General features: G+C 42.1%; 1 protein-coding gene across 3 annotated transcripts in view; it reads left to right on the top strand.

Annotated features, from left to right (window-relative positions):
* The first annotated feature begins 320 nt into the window (after positions 1-320).
* LOC306921472 (S-methyl-5'-thioadenosine phosphorylase) overlaps positions 321-19,053 on the top strand; it is a 52,611-nt gene continuing 33,878 nt past the window's right edge. For 2 of the 3 annotated variants that reach the window (XM_079498605.1, XM_079498606.1), the window contains exons 1-4: positions 7,120-7,253; positions 10,275-10,361; positions 10,703-10,761; positions 10,992-11,159. In XM_079498605.1, the coding sequence (XP_079354731.1) occupies positions 7,230-7,253; positions 10,275-10,361; positions 10,703-10,761; positions 10,992-11,159 (338 nt within the window). In that variant the 5' untranslated portion in view covers positions 7,120-7,229. Of the gene's footprint in view, positions 562-2,386; positions 4,736-7,119; positions 7,254-10,274; positions 10,362-10,702; positions 10,762-10,991; positions 11,160-19,053 lie in introns of those variants that run through there. The other variant, XM_079498607.1, reaches the window with a different exon arrangement.

Raw genomic sequence — 19,053 nt, 5'->3', positions numbered from 1 at the left:
GAAGACGTAACGTCAACATTTAAGTTGTGCCACTGCCAGTCACGACTTTGTGTGGGAATAGAAAGTTATTTATGAGATAATGTATTGTTATAGTGTTGATGTCTTGTATATTATTGTATGTCTTTAAATGTCACCATGAATTCAATACACCTCAATGGAAAGTTATAATTTTGCACCGTTGTATAGTCGTACAAGTTACAACCACTGTACTATTTTATTTATAATAACTCGATCAAAACAAATAATTCAAGCGCTCACTGCACACGAGATAAACAGAAGGTGGCGCCATAGAGTTATAAGGGTGGTGGTGATTCAACGATTATAGAAAAGAAGAAGACTGCAGAAGCTCACGGTTCAGTCACAGCGCCCCCAGTGGTGTTTTGTACAACAAATGCTGGACGTCCTCTGTCCCAAACAAACAAATCTCACATTTTGCTCTTCAAAGGAGCATAATGCGTTTCCATTCCCAGAAAACGATGTTCGTGTAAAGATGATGAAGATGTTTCTGGAAAGGAACAATTCAAAAGCTGATATTCGCAGTATTGTTTAAGGATTTCAGAGGTAAGGTTATAGAATTCGAACTTTATACCCTGGACCTGTTAGCTAACATCGAGATCGAGGCCTCCGGATCGAACTCCTGGTTAATGTAACCATACTAGAGACTAATATAGTTTTAATGTATGAACATCTGTATTACATAAAGGCCTTGGCGATGGATTCACGGTTCGCTAGTAGCGATGGGAGAGCTAAACGAAAGAACATGGAATGAATCCCTGCGACCGAATTAGCTACATTAGCTAAAGGAAAATATCGATACTGTCTTAAAAGAAGGGCTCCGTTTAAACTTAACTATGTCAAACAAACGACAACAACGTTTAAATGAATGTTCAATTTTGTACACTACAGTGATACATGTAGCGAGTGAAGTGATTTAAAACGGCAATGCCAAGCTCTGCTGGCTATAGCTTGGCTAGCTTTATGACTCGGGGCTATGTGGTAAACAATAACTACCATCTTATTTATATCCTATGTAGCACTGTAGCACGTACCGTCTTACTTACTCAGTCGATTTATTTATTTTAAGATATACAACTTTAATGTTGTCTTGCTAGTGTACACGTTACTAAACTAGCCCCAATATGTCTATTACTAAACATACCAAAGCACTAGACTGTTCCAGTTTTAATATGTTTAATGGCATCATGTACATTACACGTGCGATATATGCAGGGTAAACTAAACTGCTTATATAATTTACTTCTAACATCAAATAAATATACAGTGCTATTGTTCAGTCATCCCACTTTCAAATGCAAATATCAACATTTAAAAAGTTGGCTAAATAAAACCTCTTGAATATTGATGGTAACTTTAGATTCCCAGGGTGGTTTCTTTCCAGCTCAGCTGGCATGCTGGAAGAAACATTTTGGACCTGGTGTCATGATGACACATTGAGGTTAGACACTATATTTGGGTAGCTTCATTGGGAACTCCTTATATGTTTATGGCTTAGTCGTGTTGACATCAGTGTGATGTCAGAGGTCCGCCTGCCAGAAGGTACTCCCTTAAGCCATTTTTGAGTGGTGTAAACCACTCCTACAACTGGCTTTGTTAGTTTACGTGTCTGTCCGTACCCAAAAAATCACACCCGTGTGAACTGAGTGGTGTAAGGTTTTATATAGCATGATCAGCTGTGGTCTGACGTAATGTCTGACGTAATGAAATCACACCCGGGTGAACTGAGTGACCACTTTCCTAGATCTAGGCTATTGAGTTCAGCATTCAGCATGCCTCCACCCGGATGTGATTTCACAACTGGCTGTTTTTGCGCAGAGAAAATGACCACGGTTGCTACGGTCATCCAGTTCACCCGGGTGTGATTTAATTACGTCAGAAATTATTTTGAACATAGCAACCATGGTCATTTTTTTATGCACACAAAAGCCAGTTGTAGGAGTGGTTTACACCACTCAAAAAATGAGCATGGTTGCTATGGTCACCCAGTTCACACGGGTGTGATTTCATTACGTCAGACATTACGTCAGACCACAGCTGATCAGTCTATATAAGACCTTACACCACTCGGTTGTTTTAATATATATCTGAAGATGATTTTATATAGGTACCAACAACAGTCCTACATTCATTAGTCAGACAAACCCGTGCTGCAGGTTAAAAATCACCCGTGGCTCCTGACATGCGTGGCAGGTTACAAATCACCTGTGGCTTCCTTTGAGATTAGGGTTTGGGGAGGGTGTCTGATTCATGGTGTGTCTGACTGTTGGTATGTCTAACCAAATGCATGCACCTGTTTTTTTATTAACTCTTTCAAACTGCGAAGTGTTTTAATTTAAACCTAATCCAGCTTTTTTCTTTGTTATTTAAGATAATGGCAACGACCAGGCTTGCCCTGCGGCGGTCTCGGAAGAGTACCCAGAGAAAAACTTCCGAGTCCTCAGAACCTTCTCCGGACTCCAAGTGCCCCATCTGTCTAGATGTCTTCAACAACATGTCTTACCTGGACCTCTGTCTGCACAAGTTCTGCTTCCGCTGCATCCATGAGTGGTCCAAGAACAAAGCAGAGTGTCCACTATGCAAACAGCCATTCAACTCCATCTACCATAGCATCAAGTCGGAGAAAGACTTTAAGAAATACGACCTGCGACAATCAGACAATGGTTCTTTTGGGTCTTTTGGCGGTGTACGCTTCAGATACCGGAGCACACTGACTGGTGTGCGTCGGCAGCAGTCCCAGAGTCGAACATCCCCCCCTCCAGATAACGGCGTGATGTTCGAGAATTTGTCTCTTTCCCGTCCATTACAGGATCAGGAGCACATGCAGCGCACCCTTCGGCACATGATGGCAAGGCTGGCGGCCAGGAGAAGAGCTGCCAGTGAGGGCAGGGCAGTACGCCAACTCAGAGAGCAGGAGATGGTGACATTCAGGAGGGAGTTGTACCGGCGCGGGGTGAGGGTTCGGAGTGTGCGCGATGGGGGCCGCTCCAGAGACACCTCGGCTGAGTTCTACCAAAGGAATCCTGCCTGCCTGCACAGACTTATACCCTGGTTGAAGAGAGAGCTCATGGTTTTGTATGGTGCCCACGGCTCACTGGTGAATATCGTTCAACACATCATCATGTCACGCATCACTCGCCATGACATGGAGGATGGTGCTATCCAGGAAGAGCTCAGGCCCTTCCTCCAAGGCCGCACGGAGCACTTCTTGCATGAGTTCATCAGCTTCGCCAAGTCACCCTTCAACATGGAGGCCTATGACCAGCACGCCACGTACGACCTTCCTGCATCTTCTTCCAATGAAGACACCAGCTCCACCTCATCAGTGATAGCCATCTCAGAGGACGAGCAAGACTCGACTGTAGAGCTGGACCCTCCGGGAGACTCCATATACACCAGCGGTGGAGCTTTAAGCGAGTCAGCCTGGGATGATGAGACTCCTGGGCCATCATACTCCACCATGGTGTGTCTGGAGTCAAGCAGGTCTCAGCCACTCTCTATCCTGGATTCAGACAGCAGCTCAGAGGAAGAGGGAGGGCAGGGGGAGACAATGCAGGAGTGCAGGGCTCCTTCAAAACAGGAGAGTCCTCAACATCCAATCTGTTCATCTCCTCTGGGGAAAGGGCTTCAAAATGGAGGTTTGTCTTCTGACGATGATGACAGTGACTGTGTCATTGTAGGGTTTGTCAAGCCAGTGAGAGAGAGAACGCCAGAGTTGGTTCAACTCTCCTCTAACTCCTCTGAAGAGGAATCGCCAGAGGAATCGCCAGCCCACCAAACAACTGAAGAAGTGCCTATGCTACCTCAACACATCCGCTTCATGAGTGTCAGTCCTCCGGCTTCACCGTGTGGAGAACAGCAGTCCAGGCAGTCGGAGAGTACAGAACAAGGGCATAATCAAATTGGGTCAAGAGAAAGATGCACTAACCCCACTGTGATTCAACAGAAGTTATCCAACAGTAGACCATCAGAAAGGAGAAGCAGAGACCGCCAGGACAGGAACAGCAGAGGAACTCGTTACTCTAGATCTAGAGAAAGGCAGAGGTCAAGAAGCAAAGATCGGAAGAGGGGGTCTAAGAGTAGAGACTGGAGTCGCAGCAGAGGTAGTAGGCATTCTCCTTCCAGAAGCAGAGACCGCTGCTCACACCCAAGAGGGGATAGTAGGGATAGAAAGATGGATGGTAATCACAATTGTGCGACTCTTTATACTGAGCGGAGGTCCTACTATTCCAGATGCCACAGCAGGAGCTCCAACCGGCGGTCTAGGAGCCCCAGTCAGGGTCGGGAATGCTCTTACTCTCGAGATAAGCATTCCCGACATCCCCATTCTGTAAGCCAGTCGCCTTCTGCAAAAAGGAAGTCCCGCCATGACAAGCCTGGGGGAAAGAGGAAGTACAAAACAAGACACCTGGAGGAGCCCACCAAAGAATTTCTTTCCGAATTGCATCCTGAGCCAGATTCATCCACCACCTCATGTTCAAAAGAGAAGAAGAGCAAGAGCAGACATCATCATAAAAAAAAGGAAAAGTCAAGGAAAAAGAGTAGAAGTCTCAGTGTGGAGATTGTTTATGATGGAAGCTCATCTGAAAAAACCACGAGGCACCATAAGAAAAAGAAGAAACACAAGAAGAAGAGCAAAAAACACAAGAGTAAGGAGCGAACGGGGAAACACTCGTCCACTGTCATCACTATTGACAGTGACAGCGATCATCCTGCCAATGACTGTATTGTCACCCAGGCCAGCAGTGATAACGAGGACAATCGTCTCAACCCTGCAGACTCTACAGTTCTAGAGTCTATGACAGGCAAAATGGAAAGGCAGTCTTTGACAGTGGGGGTGAAGGTGAACACAGATTCTAAACCAGAGTCTGAACTTTTCAAACAAAGTTGTGTTCCATGTGTTGCGGGTGAAACTGTGGAAGATTAATTTAACACTGCCAAATGCTGTTAAATGCTTTTTTTTTTTTTGCTTTACTCTCAGTTCTATTGAACATATTACAAAGATGTGGCCAAAATAAATATGCATGGGCTGTTTGGTTTTCTTACATCGTCATGACTTTTGTATTTTCTAGGGGCAGTTAACCTCCATGTTAAATTGTGTTTTTTTTAACTAGATAATTGCCACTCTTTTTTTTGTACAGTACATTGGGGCAAAACACTTAATATAGTATACGTATATTTTCCCATGGCACTCTCAGGGATGACGGTATGATGGTTTTCTTTTTTCTTTTTTGTGCCAGCACAGATCAACCCAGATGTGCTGAATGCCATTATATGTGAGAAAGTTCTGTTCAAACTCAAACTAGTGCTGCTTGATGTACTGCACTGCAGTGCATAGATTCTTAAATCATCAGTGAAGCCCATTAATTCTAATAATTTCCTAAACTAGGTCTTTGGAATTTGGTGCTATGACATTCTCTCCCATAAAAGAATGACACATCAGGGATAAATTAAGCCACATTCTTGAGACCAAACTGGCTCTAGCTGCTGCTCATGGTTATTAATCACTGTTATATTTACAACTGATTGCTTTTGGAGTTGGAAATACTACTTTTATGATTTATTGCTGTATTTAAGTAATAAATGATCAACTGTTTGCAGTTTAACTTCCCGTTCTATTAATAATTATATTTATATTCCTGATGATTGTATTTGTAGAGGTAGAAGTGGGTAGATCCTGGTATTGTCTTCCTTCATATTAATGCTTCTTGGCTCATGTAAATGCAAGTTCAGTTCAATTGAAATTATTGCACAATGCTCATTCCATGCTAGAAGGCTTTCTGAGTCTGACCTTTATTTGTAGTTGTTACGTCTGCACCAAAGAGGTCCAGGTGTTATTTCGTGCATTATTGGCTATTTACCCTAATATAAGCCCTCAATGGGGGTTTGTGCTAATTCGCTTATTTCCTTCGAAATAAGTAGTAAAGTGTGCTGCTTGGGATACTATTTACATTATGAAGAGAGGATATATACAAAAAATATATTTTTTGAGCGATGGAAATAAGTGAATTAGCACAATAATGAACACACGCTTTTGCGCAAAATAACACCTTGACCTCTTTGGTGGGGACATAACTACAAATAAAGGTAAGAAAGCCTTCTAGCATGGAATTATCCTTTAAACCCATATATGGGAATGTGACTGTCAATATATGGCCATAGGCCTGTTGTGCCAGGATATAGCAGCCAGCCATACATGGTTTGATGTACTAGACCTGCATAATGAGCCAGCCAGCAACTCTACATCTGACCTCACTGACACCAGATTAATAGTTTAACTCCTGCTTCTCAACAGTGCCATATTAAGAAGCTCTGTTGTTTCAGCGACCTCGCCCTCAGGTGTCTGGTATATATATTTTAATCCACAGTACACATACATTCATTATAGATCAGTAATCTTATGTCACAACCAAAACATTAAACACAAACATCACTATAAGTAATCGGGAGGAGTATCATGCTAATTGCTAAAAGAAGCTGTCAGTGAATCAAACCTTGCTACTATTCCTCTTTGGTACAGCCCATAATCCAACTCACCCTCATTCTTGTATTCTTTATTTAGTTTTACTGAGAATAAGGTTAGGGTTAGGCATAGTTTTACTGGGGTTAAGTTTAGGAATAAGGTTACGTTTAACCGTTTAAGCATAATTTAGTTTAGAATACAATGGCTTTCATTTGTTAATCCAATATACTGCAATGATTTTAATTATAAGTGATGCATCCTAAACTATAGGCCTACTACAATTTACCTCTGCAACATAACTGACCGTGCTGGTGAAAGCATGGATTGGTGAGGGGGTGAGTAAATATGAGCCCTGAAACACGAGCGTCATGTGAACCATGGCTAAGTAAATATATGATGAGTGAGGGGTACCGGGTACAGTCGTTTGAGTTTGTAGAAAAAAAGCACAGGAAAGTACAGTTCAGTAGGGGTCCTTTCATGGTCCTTGTGTTTTAAAAACCTAATGTTATGTTCAAATACAAAATCAAATACACTTGAAGTTCACAAACTGAAAATGTACCATAGGGAATCTCCGGATGGGGGTTTTCGTAGTAAAAGCTTTTCAGAGAAATGCTTTTATTTTGAAAATAAGCTTGTCAACTGGAAACTATAGCTGCAGCTTGCTGTAACATTGCCGAGCCTATTTGGCGCTATAGTAGCTAGCTTGCTTGCTTGCAACTTGATCATACCTATTATCGGACAAACGAAAGTCATGACTTCCAACATGCATATTAAGGTAATAACTATCTAGCTGGCTTGAACTGCATTATCTTTGTATGAATAGAGCAAAAAGACAACCTTATGTAGCCCATAGGCCTATACAATTCATTCCTACAAATGTATGCAACATCAGACCCACTGCTTGCCTAGCATTAGCAGTTATCCAGTCAACTTCAACTGAACTTATTGTCACATCACATAATTTGTAAAATGTCGAATGGGTAAAATTGTCGTACTACAAGCTCACGCAATTTTCAAGAAAGGGGAGAGCCAGAGGAAGAGATGGGAAGAAAAATAGGTCATACTGTATGTCAAATAGAGCAAAATATATTATATACAAATAACAAATAACGTGCATCGTAAAAGGACACTGTTACGGTGTCTAAATACGTGTTGTAAAATAGGATAAACTAAGGCCAATGTCGGCCAGCAAAGGTACTTATTTTGATTGTGTTGTTGAATTTTGAGGGCTAAAATCATCACATTCCATCCTGCGGCTCTCTCTGCGGCACCACGTGTGTATACCATGGTGTATACAGCCCCGGCGTATACAACACCACCGGTGTTTCGCCCAAATCAGTTCCCTCTGTGATACAGTATCACTGATACTGTATGAGTATGTGTGTTGACTGTGTTCCCCCTGGCCTCCCTCTAGCGTACAAATTACAATCATTTAAGGAAATAGCTGGCGGTAGAGTAGTAATGCATGATGTGGTTTCGTTAGACCCATAATTTATTTCTGCCATATCAAGTCATACATGTCACGTGTTTTCCTCAAATTAGCAGAGAAAGGCGTCTGCTCAGCTGCCTGCAGAGTGCAGACAGCAGACCTGAAGTCTTGCTGAGCTCTGGGAATGGGAAAAAAAATGGAATCTGGAAGAAACAAGTGTTCTATTAGTCCGATATCAGTATCAGTGACTAAACATTCATAATAGTCAGTAACAGTACAATACATGTAGATGGGTGACAAATTAAGGAAAACCCAAAATGTGAAACATATTTAAATGCACCCAGGGACGAAATGTTCTTATAATCGTCGTGGGGGCACGCCACGCACCCCCCCCCGCACCCTAACCTCCGGCTTTCCACCTCGGAGGAAAGCCTGGTCTGTGTTCCAAAATCGTTGTGTGAACCGGGCTGGAGCGGATGGTAATTTACGTCATGTTGTAGTCTTGTTTTGTAGTCATCAGGCAGGAAACCACAATGCGGAATAAGAATTCCGCCATTCATAGTACTGATTCCGTCTTGTGGTTTCCTGCCAGATGACTACAAAACAATTAAGACTACAACATGACGGAAGTTACCATCCGCTCCCGACCGGATCATAAACACGAAATGGAATGCTGCCCAGGCTACAATCTTTGTAACCCATTGACTGTCGACACTCCCTCTGCCAACCTGGGGAGAGCAAGGGACTGACCTCATGCTTCCTTCAATGCATGAGGAGTCCAAGCCGCTTCTTTTCACCTGACGGGGGAGTAGAGTGTGGAAGGAACATGTTATTCCAACCAGTTCCTTTCCCCTCCATCAGGTGCCCCCAATGAGGGGGAGGCAGTTTAGAGACCAGGATTACTGCATGTTTTTTGTGACGGTACCTATCCTGGGGACACGGGAGAACATGCAATTGCAAACTCCACACAGAAAGGCCCATAGATATTCTCCCTGTGTCCCCATAGGGTAGGTAGGGTAGGTAGGTAGTAGGTACCCTCACAAAAAAACATGCAGTAATCCTGGTCTCTGAACTGCCTCCCCCAGCCTGGCCGCCTGATGCAGGGGAAAGGAACTGGTTGGAATACGCGTTCCTTCCACGCGCTACGTCCAACCAGGGAAACTCCCCCCTGTCAGGTGTAAAGGAGCGACTTGGACACTCATGCATGAAGGAAGCATGACTGCATGAGTTCAAGTTCGTTGCTCTCCCCAGGTTGGCAGAGGGTGTGTAGAGCCCAGAATTACATTAGATAATTGACACGGGTGACAAATGGTTTACAAAACCGTGGGCTAAAAAAGAAATAAAAATAAAAATAGATTCCTCATTGGCCGCTGCAGTTTGTTGGAGCCATGTGTGTGCAAAAGGGGGCGGAAGTGCACAGGAAGAGTGCAGAAGGCACGCTGCATTGCTGTCCAAGTGATGTCACTCATGCAACTCCTCCATGTCTCTCGCTGCCACTCAAGTGACTACTGGCCAATCACAGTGTGTCTTTTCCGGGACTTACGTTAGGCTCGCGGAAGCTAGACTAAAATGACATCTGCATTCTGCACACAATCGATGACTGATGCTCATGCCATTTGTGTTATAATTAAGTATGACAAACGTGTTTTACTTGTCAATGCAGGGCATGATCAGTCATACCAGTCAACAACTATATTATATAGTAAGAGTCTGAGATAAACAGGTTGTGGTGCATAAATCCCTCAACACAAATGCACATTCGAGTGTTCAGTGGTGCAAAAATCATAGGCAGATAACGGTCCAGCTGGTCTGGACATTGGATATTATTGGAGTTTATCTGGATGCAAAGCAAGCAACACGAGTAGAATTTGGAAAACATAATTATCGACTTTCGATGGTTCACAAAATGGCTGCATAATGGCAATGCCGGCCGTGTTGTCAGCAAACTCCCTCTCCACACCCGTGGGAAATCCCAGCAGGACTACTATTTTATTTGCTGGGCCAGTTCCTAGTTATTCAATTTGAGTGGCGCTAGGGGGAACACAAATTGCAGGGGGGAACTGAATTCTATAGAACACCAGTGTTGAAGCAGAGTGAAAAGCTGAGTCATCACACCAGTTAAGTCTACAAAGCATAAAGCATAATGTTTAATTTCCAGCGGTACTGGTTGTGGTACTGGTTGTTTCTGATGTCGAGCAATCAAACTAATGCTACAGCCAGGCTTTTCAGTTACTAAAATTGTATGCATTTGTCCAATTTACAAAATACATAATAACCCTGTCTGATATTAATTCTGATAAAGGAGTTTGATAGTGTTTGAGACCTTTTAATATTTTCTTCCAACCACACTATTTTTTCTTCTTCTAGATTGGAATAATTGGAGGATCTGGCCTTGATGATCCCGATATCTTGGAGGGAAGAACTGAGAAATATGTTGACACGCCATTTGGAAAGGTCAGTTTTATATTGTGAATTAGTTGAGTTAGAGTTGTATTTCTTTATTTATTATATAAAGCAGTTTATTAGTTAGAGTAAGGTAAACTCCCCCTGGTATCTTCACCAGATCCAGTGCAGGGGACTCACTTGCAATCCTTGTCCACATGACATCAGTATTAGACTGAACCCCAATGTGAATAATCAAGGTCAACCATTCATCTCTGAGGGCCCTGTAAGGTTGCGGCCCTCTGCGACCCATTTGTCTACTCTAGTCAGTGTATGAGAAAGGTTAAATCTAACTCTAAAATCTAAATCTAGTTATTTTGTGTATAATGCTATACTGTGTTCTTTTCCAACAGCCATCAGATGCTTTGATAGTTGGGAAAATTAAAAACGTTGAATGTGTGCTCCTTGCAAGGTGAGAAACCTCTCTTACCGTTACAATGTCATTATATTATCTGTTAGCACCATCTAGTGACCATACTTGGCACCAGCCAAAGATTAAATGAAAGAACTGTTTGTTGTAATTTTTAGCTATAATAAATAAATATATTGCTAGTTTATAGCTACACAGCAGCTATCTCAGGTCCATTACAAAAACTCACACGACTGGATTCTACTGTGCATCATTTGTTGTCCTTGCTTTAGACACGGGAGACAACACACCATTATGCCGTCAAACGTCAACTACCAGGCCAACATCTGGGCGCTGTGGGAGGAAGGCTGCACCCATCTTCTGGTCACCACAGCATGTGGTTCCCTCAGAGAAGAGATCCAACCTGGAGACATCGTCATTATAGACCAGTTCATTGACAGGTGGGTGGACTACCAGACACAGAATCAGAACCCCCTCCCTGTATTTTGATCCTCAGCTCATTCGAGTTTACACTCACTACCACTACACTACCAAAAACAAAACAAGATCTAATGATGGCATGGCTTCCCTTCCACTCTGTAGGGTGGGAAAGACTGACTGGCGTCGTCTAGGGACTCATCATGTTCAGAATTGGGCATCGAAGTATATTAACGGTATTTTAAAAAATAGGCTTTCTTTGAAGTAAGCATGTGTTTACGTTACAATTTATAGTCATGTCTGTATATAGCTGAAACGTCAATGAGAGTGGGCAGAGTCATTATATTAATATATGCAGAAATCTTGCATTGTCCTTGAGTTGGGCTACACAAACCCCCCCAATGCTTTAGTTATGGAGTTTGATTTGTCTGAACTATCATTCTGGACAAAGATACTGTTTAAATGCTACGGGAGAAGGTGGTGCTCTTTCCTTCTTATGACTCGTACACACTGCACGATATTTGCTCCGATTATGCTGTCGGGACCATTTTTGACGCTCGCCGACAAAACTCCCGATCTGACGCAAGATCAGGCTTTTATCGCCGAGGTTTTGCTTGTTGTGTGTGAAAGGCTCTGCGAGAAGATATAGCGCCGATAAAAGTGATCGCCGACGCCTTCCCGACCGTTTCTGAATATCTAGCACATTTGATATTTGGCTCTGTCGCCGAAATGGGTTGCGAACTTGCGACCGCGTCCCGAGAAGTCCTGTGTTACAGCCAATGAGAGCACAGGACAGCTGTGCTCACTGTCTGTCTGTCTGTCTGTCTGTCGTCGACTGTATCGATAGATGATGATCAGATGATAATATATATAACCTTTATTCCTTGGGTAAATCCGCGCGGAGACAATCAATCGTTTAGTGTGAAAGCCACAACGATATAATGACAGGCGATTTAAAAAAAAGACTCCTGTAGTGTGAAATTCATAACGATCTGATGACTCGCCGACAACTTTAAAACTCCTACAGTGTGTAGGGGCCATTAACTGACTGTCTTGTGCTGTCATCAATAGACATTGGGCTGATGTCTGGCTCATGATGGGTCATCATATCGAAAGTATTACCATAATACATACGTTTTCTACCATGTTTTATTTTTTTCCCATTATGTGTCATGGGTAACACTGAATAAGGCTCATTTATATGTGACAGTGTCGCTCACTGAAAATAGCAGGTCAAATAACACATTGAAAATCACAGACATTGAAGTGTGACATACAAACTTGATGCTAGATATTTTGCACTGCACTGTTTTTTCATCTAGTTTGTCGTAATCATTCCACATCACATTCTCATGTGAAATTCACAGCACGCAACATGAGGAAATGAAACTTTTGTTGGCACACGATCTCCCGCACAAACTGTTTTCCCATTTCCCTTTTCCCATTACCCTTTCCCAGTACAATTTGTGTTTACTTTGTTTTTATTCCTTTTTACAGGTTATTACAGACAAGCATTTCAGTCAAAACTGTTTTTTTTTGTTCCATTTTTTTGTACCCCGCCCCCCGTCCATAAACAGCAAATATAGATGCAAAGATAGAGTATATAAATATATATATATATATATATATATATATATATATACACACACACACACGCATGAAAATTTTATATAAACAATAAGATAGCACACAAATTCACAGAAGACAGAAAAAAAAAAGGGAAAAAAAATAGAAAGACGGAACAAAAAGGTCTGGTCACCGGTGCCCTCATCTGCCCCTTAGGGGAATGTAAAGTTTTCAGCGTATGAGATAAACATAGACCAGGTTCTGTCAAACCTCTCTCGTGAGCCATGGACATTATACCTAATTCTCTCCAACTTTAACATAGACAGGACTTCTTGGATCCATTGGGCCGCAGAGGGAGGTTTATCTGCCTTCCAATTCTTTAATATGAGCCTTCCCATTACAATTTGAATTGTCTTCTTTGAAAAACAGTTACGTTTTAGAATTGCTTTAAATGCAATTTAAGAGTAAAATCAAACAAAGAGTAAACTTTTAGATTTGATTGGAGCACGAGATGAGTCTGTTCTAGGGCGGACCCCTTCGGTGCCAGGCTCTAAAAACCCAACCTCCAGACATGGGAGATATGGAGATATGGGTCCGGCACCACTACAAGGACTTTGGTGTGCAATGTATAGCATTCTCATGCACAGATAGAGGATATCTGTCATGTCTAGGGCTGGTGTGGACTAACCGGTTATTGGTTTGCAGTCCACCTGTCCATTCATTCCGTCCAAAATGTTGTCTGGAGCATATCTCCTATTCCTTATGTCCTATATGATGATGATGATGATGATGACCATTTGGTGTATGGACAAATCTGAGGCAAGGTGGTGTGTCATGTACCTTATGTAGCTCACTGTGACACTTTGGGTGAGACTATGGATTGCCCTGCAATTCCTAAAATGCAAAAAATCCTCTTTAGTCCTCTTTAACATAAGGTCAGCAAATGCCCTTGACTGGGGTGGCAGCAGGTTTTGTTTCTGTATTTTTTTTCCCCCATTGAAAATGTACTAGTAATATCAGCAGTTGGATGTCCTCAAAACCTTTTTCAGACTCAACTCACTACTCAAACTCATGTGCTCTTATATTGCTTGTTTTTTGTCTTTTTCTCTCCTGTTGGGCATAACGGATAAGAGTACAATGATAATATGTTTGCTACATTGCTCATATTGTTCTCTATATAATGTCTCATCATCCTGGTCATGAGATGCATACTCATTCTGTTCTTCAGCTGGAAAGGAATGTAACCATTTTCAATACAGACACTACTTTACCAAGTCCCTGTAAGTAATCACAGTTTATGCTCAACTATTTCATTTTTCCATGTGTTATTATAACCATGGCACATAGCAGGTCTGTTACCTTGCACTGTTAGCTTGCAGTCATGGGATTTACATTGTGTGCATTATGCTCATTGCTTCCAGTTTTTGAATGTCCGCATCATACTGCCCAAGGCAGAGCCACTGGCTTAATGGATATAATATTGTTAACTTGGGTATTGTATGACTCCTCCCATAAGGTATACATCCCAACTTTAAAGAGCTGCTCAGTGAGCAGAAACTTGGCATAGTCTGTGTTCGCATAATTCTTTTTTATATCTATTCATTTTAGTCTTTGTGGAAGGAGAAATAAGTTCAGAATTGAAACCATTCTGTTTTGTTTAGTGTTTTCAGATGGAAGGTTTGTGGAAGGAGAAATGTCAATGTGTTTGGATGGTTAACTACGTTTATATTATGTTCTACACTCAATGTTGAGGAAAAGGCAGTAGCCATCAACCTAGGATTGTGCAGTGCACAGGGCAGTCTGAAATAAATGTGGCTGCTTCCCACACATCTCACTGACGGGGGTAATGTTACACAGTATTCAGTACTTATCTAGAAAGTCCAGAAAGCTTAGCGATGGCAGGTGAAGTCACTCACAGTCACAGTAAGCAATTTGTCACATTTGTTGAAGCCTTTACCAGTTGACTGTCCAGTATAAAGTTTCGTCAGGTGATAAAAAGTGTATTTGTCTTTTGTAATTGTCATTTAAACAAAAAACGAATTCGTAATACCTAAAAATTAGAAATGTGCCATGCACTTTGATGCAGTATCATCAGGAATCCAGTGTTTATCCACATTTATGTAACAAATTATGATCAATAATATGTACAAAGAGACTACCGGTATGATGATATGTGCTGCATCTCCCTCAGCCATGCAGTGGGAAGGGAAGTTAAAAAATGCCTCATCCATTTGATATGTTTCCAGTGGACTAGGTTTCCTAGTTTGCCTTGGGTGCTGTGGCCATACACAAGTATTGTCACTGTGACGTTCTCACTACTACACAAACAAGTAAGACAGTGGTGCACTGAAATGTGCTTACGATCTCCTCTTACTCTTCACTCATTGTATCAGTTTCTGTGGTTCGTGTGAATTCACAACACTCAGTTCACACATGTTTCTGTTGACATTCAAGACAGGTTTAAGTTTCAGCTGGCTACTATCTTGAGCAATTCCACATAACTGCAATATTTGTGTCCCCAGTGTTTGCAGCACAGTGTATTTAGTGCTCCTATAGGGCTCCTATATAATGAATATGTTAATGACAAATATGAACTAAACCAGTAAGACGCCTGAGGGCGACCTCGCCCTAAAGGGCAAGGTCGCGTGTACGCATCCGCCTTGTTAATTAACGGCAGACTGCTGGGCGAGTGCTGGTGCTTTGGCATGAGGGGTCAGATCAACATGGAATGAATTCTGTACTGGGAAGAGGAAGAACATCCGCACACCAGTTTGTAGAGCTCCGAGCCTCCGAGACTTACTTTATTTTAAGGCAACAAATTGCAAAGGCGGAGCTCTACAAACTGGTGTGCGGATGTTCTTCCTCTTCCTTGATGTTTGCCTTGATGCCTGACATCCAGCACCTGGCCTGAATATAGGCATTGAGATGTGCACACAATCTTCTCTGTGATGAATTCTGTACTGGCCATATAAGGAGCATGTCTTGAGTGTACAGGGTTTGATGAGGTCAGATCAACATATGTTATGTCAGAACAGATCAGCTCCATACAGTATATGGAGATCTAAGGGTGGTAGCAGGGACATTCTCTTGAGTGTACAGGGTTTGATGAGGGCCCAGGTAGGGCTGGGCCTTAATTTCCAGGCCTGTCGAGAAGTCTAGTTTTCGCCGGCTGCCAGGCGCGGCTGCAATAATAACTTTGGGGCAGGCCCGTCTAAAGTTTGAACCTTCGGTCGCAAGCAAGAGTTATTAAATATATTCTTTACAACAAATCTGTTAATATTGTTGGGGGTATAATTCACCCAAATAATTTCGTCTGAATGTTCCTTTGTCTTTAACTTTGACCCTGCTTGGGAACAATAGTGTGGTTCATCTCGTCTGTTTTCCTATCACCCTGTATCATTATCCAGCAATACATATGCCTTTTTGACATGTTCTCCAATTTCCTTTTATTTGAGTCATAATTTGAGGTGAATATTTTAAAACAAACGTCCCACTAGATAAGAAGACCACACTTTTAAATTTGTATAGCTTTTAGCAACCCAGACTATATCAGGCAGAGTCATCTTACATTTGTTCGCTGTTATAACATGACTGCAGAGAATTACTATGTACTGTATGATGCTATGTGGGGACTGTGAACATCAATCCAGCTGTTTTCATTCCATTTGGAGTTGAATGGGAGTAAACAGTCCTGAGAAAAAGAACAAACTGTACTATACTATACCACCCACAGGGATGAGCAGAGAATATTAGAGGGGCAGGGGCTGAAATGTCTGTGCGTAACACCGTGCTCAAGTAATTATAATCAAGCCTTTACTGGAGATACGGCGTATGGCATGGATTTAATTTTCTACACAGAGAGCAATTCTTTCAACATAAAATGCAGCGTTCACCTTCAGGAGAGTTATCTTGCAATTATCTTGAATTCTGCCTTCGGGTACGGCATGGAAAGGAGGCATTTGAATTTCTTTCACCCAATAAATTCTGAATTCGTAGAGGGCACTTTTTACAGATGGGTAAATGCAGGGGCGGCAGGTTCTTAAAACGTCACTGGGTGCTCCCCAGTGATCCAGGTAAATGTCTCTTTCCAGATGGGTTGATATTTGCGCCCCCGGACTGCTTGCTGCTGCTGACGACACCTTTAGAATTATTAGCTCTTAAAAGAGCCGTTGTGTTGGCGCTGACAGTGCTGTCCGCCTCGGCAGCTACGTTGTCGGCGGCGGGCATCAAAAGCAGAACAAAAGCCACCTTATTAGCATTTGAATGAATACCTGTTCGCCCAGTGGCCCAAGCACCATCCACCCCCCCGTAAAGGTGTGTGCCTACGTGACAAAATGACCAGGGGGAGGGGATCTTCAGCCCTTGATTACGTGACAAAATGACCAGGGGGAGGGGATATTCAATCTCAGTGGGTGCTATTTGGCTTATTATTTTTTCAGTGGGTGCCCAAGCCCTCAGGCACTCCCAAAGTTGACGCCGCTGGGTAAATGGGCAGGTGCTCAAGCACCCTTTGATGTCTGTGTGCAGTCTGTGCACGTGCCTGGCCACTGGCCAGCCGCCATATGTAAACACACGCAGGGACTATAAAGTGAATGAACAGAATGCTGATATAGCCCTTTTTATATTTGAAGTCTGATTTAAAGTAAATAAACAACTTTTTCTTTCTATTTGGAATTACTTATTATAATAGGCAATAGATTTTTGTACTCTGTGTCTGCCAGTTAGGAATCATGTCACCCAGCATGATTTCAAAGTGACAGTATGGAATTTGAATTAAAGTAGCCCTCACTGCCCAACTAAATGTTGTTATTGTGCCAAATCACAATAAGTTGTCTCAAAACACATATATTTTAGAGCAGAGACCCAACATTGTCCCACCCTGAGCAAGCATTTTTGTGACGGTGGCAATGAAAAACTTAACTGGAAGAAACTTTAGGCAGACCCAGGCTCTAAGGTGGCGGTGGCCAATTGTACATCTGGGGGGTAAGAGATAGGAGAGATACAGAGGAGATACAAAGGAAAAGAGACAGAGATACAAGCAATAACTAGCAGCAACAACTCTAATACTATCATAGCAGCTTATAGCAACTGTTCTGTATGTTTTTCATTTTTTTAAATACAATGTATTTGTCAGTTTCCAAATCTTCTGTGTCTGTGGTGCAAATTGTGTAATACTGTAATTACTGAGTGAGCTACACACATCTCCTTCTGAATTCCTAGTAATTACCACACACGACACCAGTGTATTCACTTGGTGGCTGATTGCATTGTTTTCGTAGGTGAGCACTGAATTGCTCCTTGGTGTTTAACATAGTGCCAGGAAATTGAGAATGTGTATATGTTGCAGTTGCGTGGAGTAGCCTATGCAGCGCTAGAATATTCTCTCACTGACCTTTGTCTACGTCGAGTGAATTAAGCCTACATGTGACATTCAAGTGCAAATTGTGGACTCTCAGTTAGCTGTAAACAACAGATTAACAAATTCCACTGAATAATTGAGATTGTACAATGAGACGTGCTGTTTCTGGCTAAAATCGGGTGACTTATCCCTGTGTAGTGAACAGTCAGCTGCATGACCCTAATCCTGTTTGTATGTATTTTTGTCAGTTTGTGTGACTCGCTGCACTAATATCAACAAGATAATAAATACATAAAAGATGTCGGTAAATTTGTTAAACATGCATGATTTATTATGAAAATTGATGTACAAACTGAAATATTTATCAATTCTGTTGTGTAAAATGTACCCCCAATTCTAGAACGACCAAGATACTGTACCAATAGGTCTACAACTATAGACCTGGCTATTGGTATAGCCCACTGCCCACACTTTTTGAGTGGTGTAAACCACTCCTACAACTGGCTTTTGTGTGCAGAAAAAATGAGCATGGTTGCTATGTTCAAAATAATTTCTGACGTAATTAAATCACACCCGGGTGAACTGGATGACCGTAGCAACCATGCTAATTTTTTCTGCACAAAAAAAGCCAGTTGTGAAATCACATCCGGGTGTGATTTCATTACGTCAGATCAGAGCTGATCAGGCTATATAATACCTTACCTTATATAATACCTCACATCGGACAAAAACTCCAGCTGAGAAACAGAGATGCTGAATGCTGAACTCAATAGCCTAGATCTAGGAAAGTGGTCACTCAGTTCACCCGGGTGTGATTTCATTACGTCAGACATTACGTCAGACCACAGCTGATCATGCTATATAAAACCTTACACCACTCAGTTCACACGGGTGTGATTTTTTTACTTGAGAGCTACTTTAAAAATGACCAGCTCAACAAGATCTACCCATGGAAAAATGCGTTATACCATTGCTGAAAATAGTTTAAATAT

Source organism: Electrona antarctica (genome assembly GCF_951216825.1).
Source record: "Electrona antarctica genome assembly, chromosome: 4".
NCBI classification, from domain to species: Eukaryota; Metazoa; Chordata; class Actinopteri; order Myctophiformes; family Myctophidae; genus Electrona; species Electrona antarctica.
The sequence above is the reverse complement of the archived record's forward strand: the minus strand, read 5'-3'. Positions and strand labels throughout refer to the sequence as shown.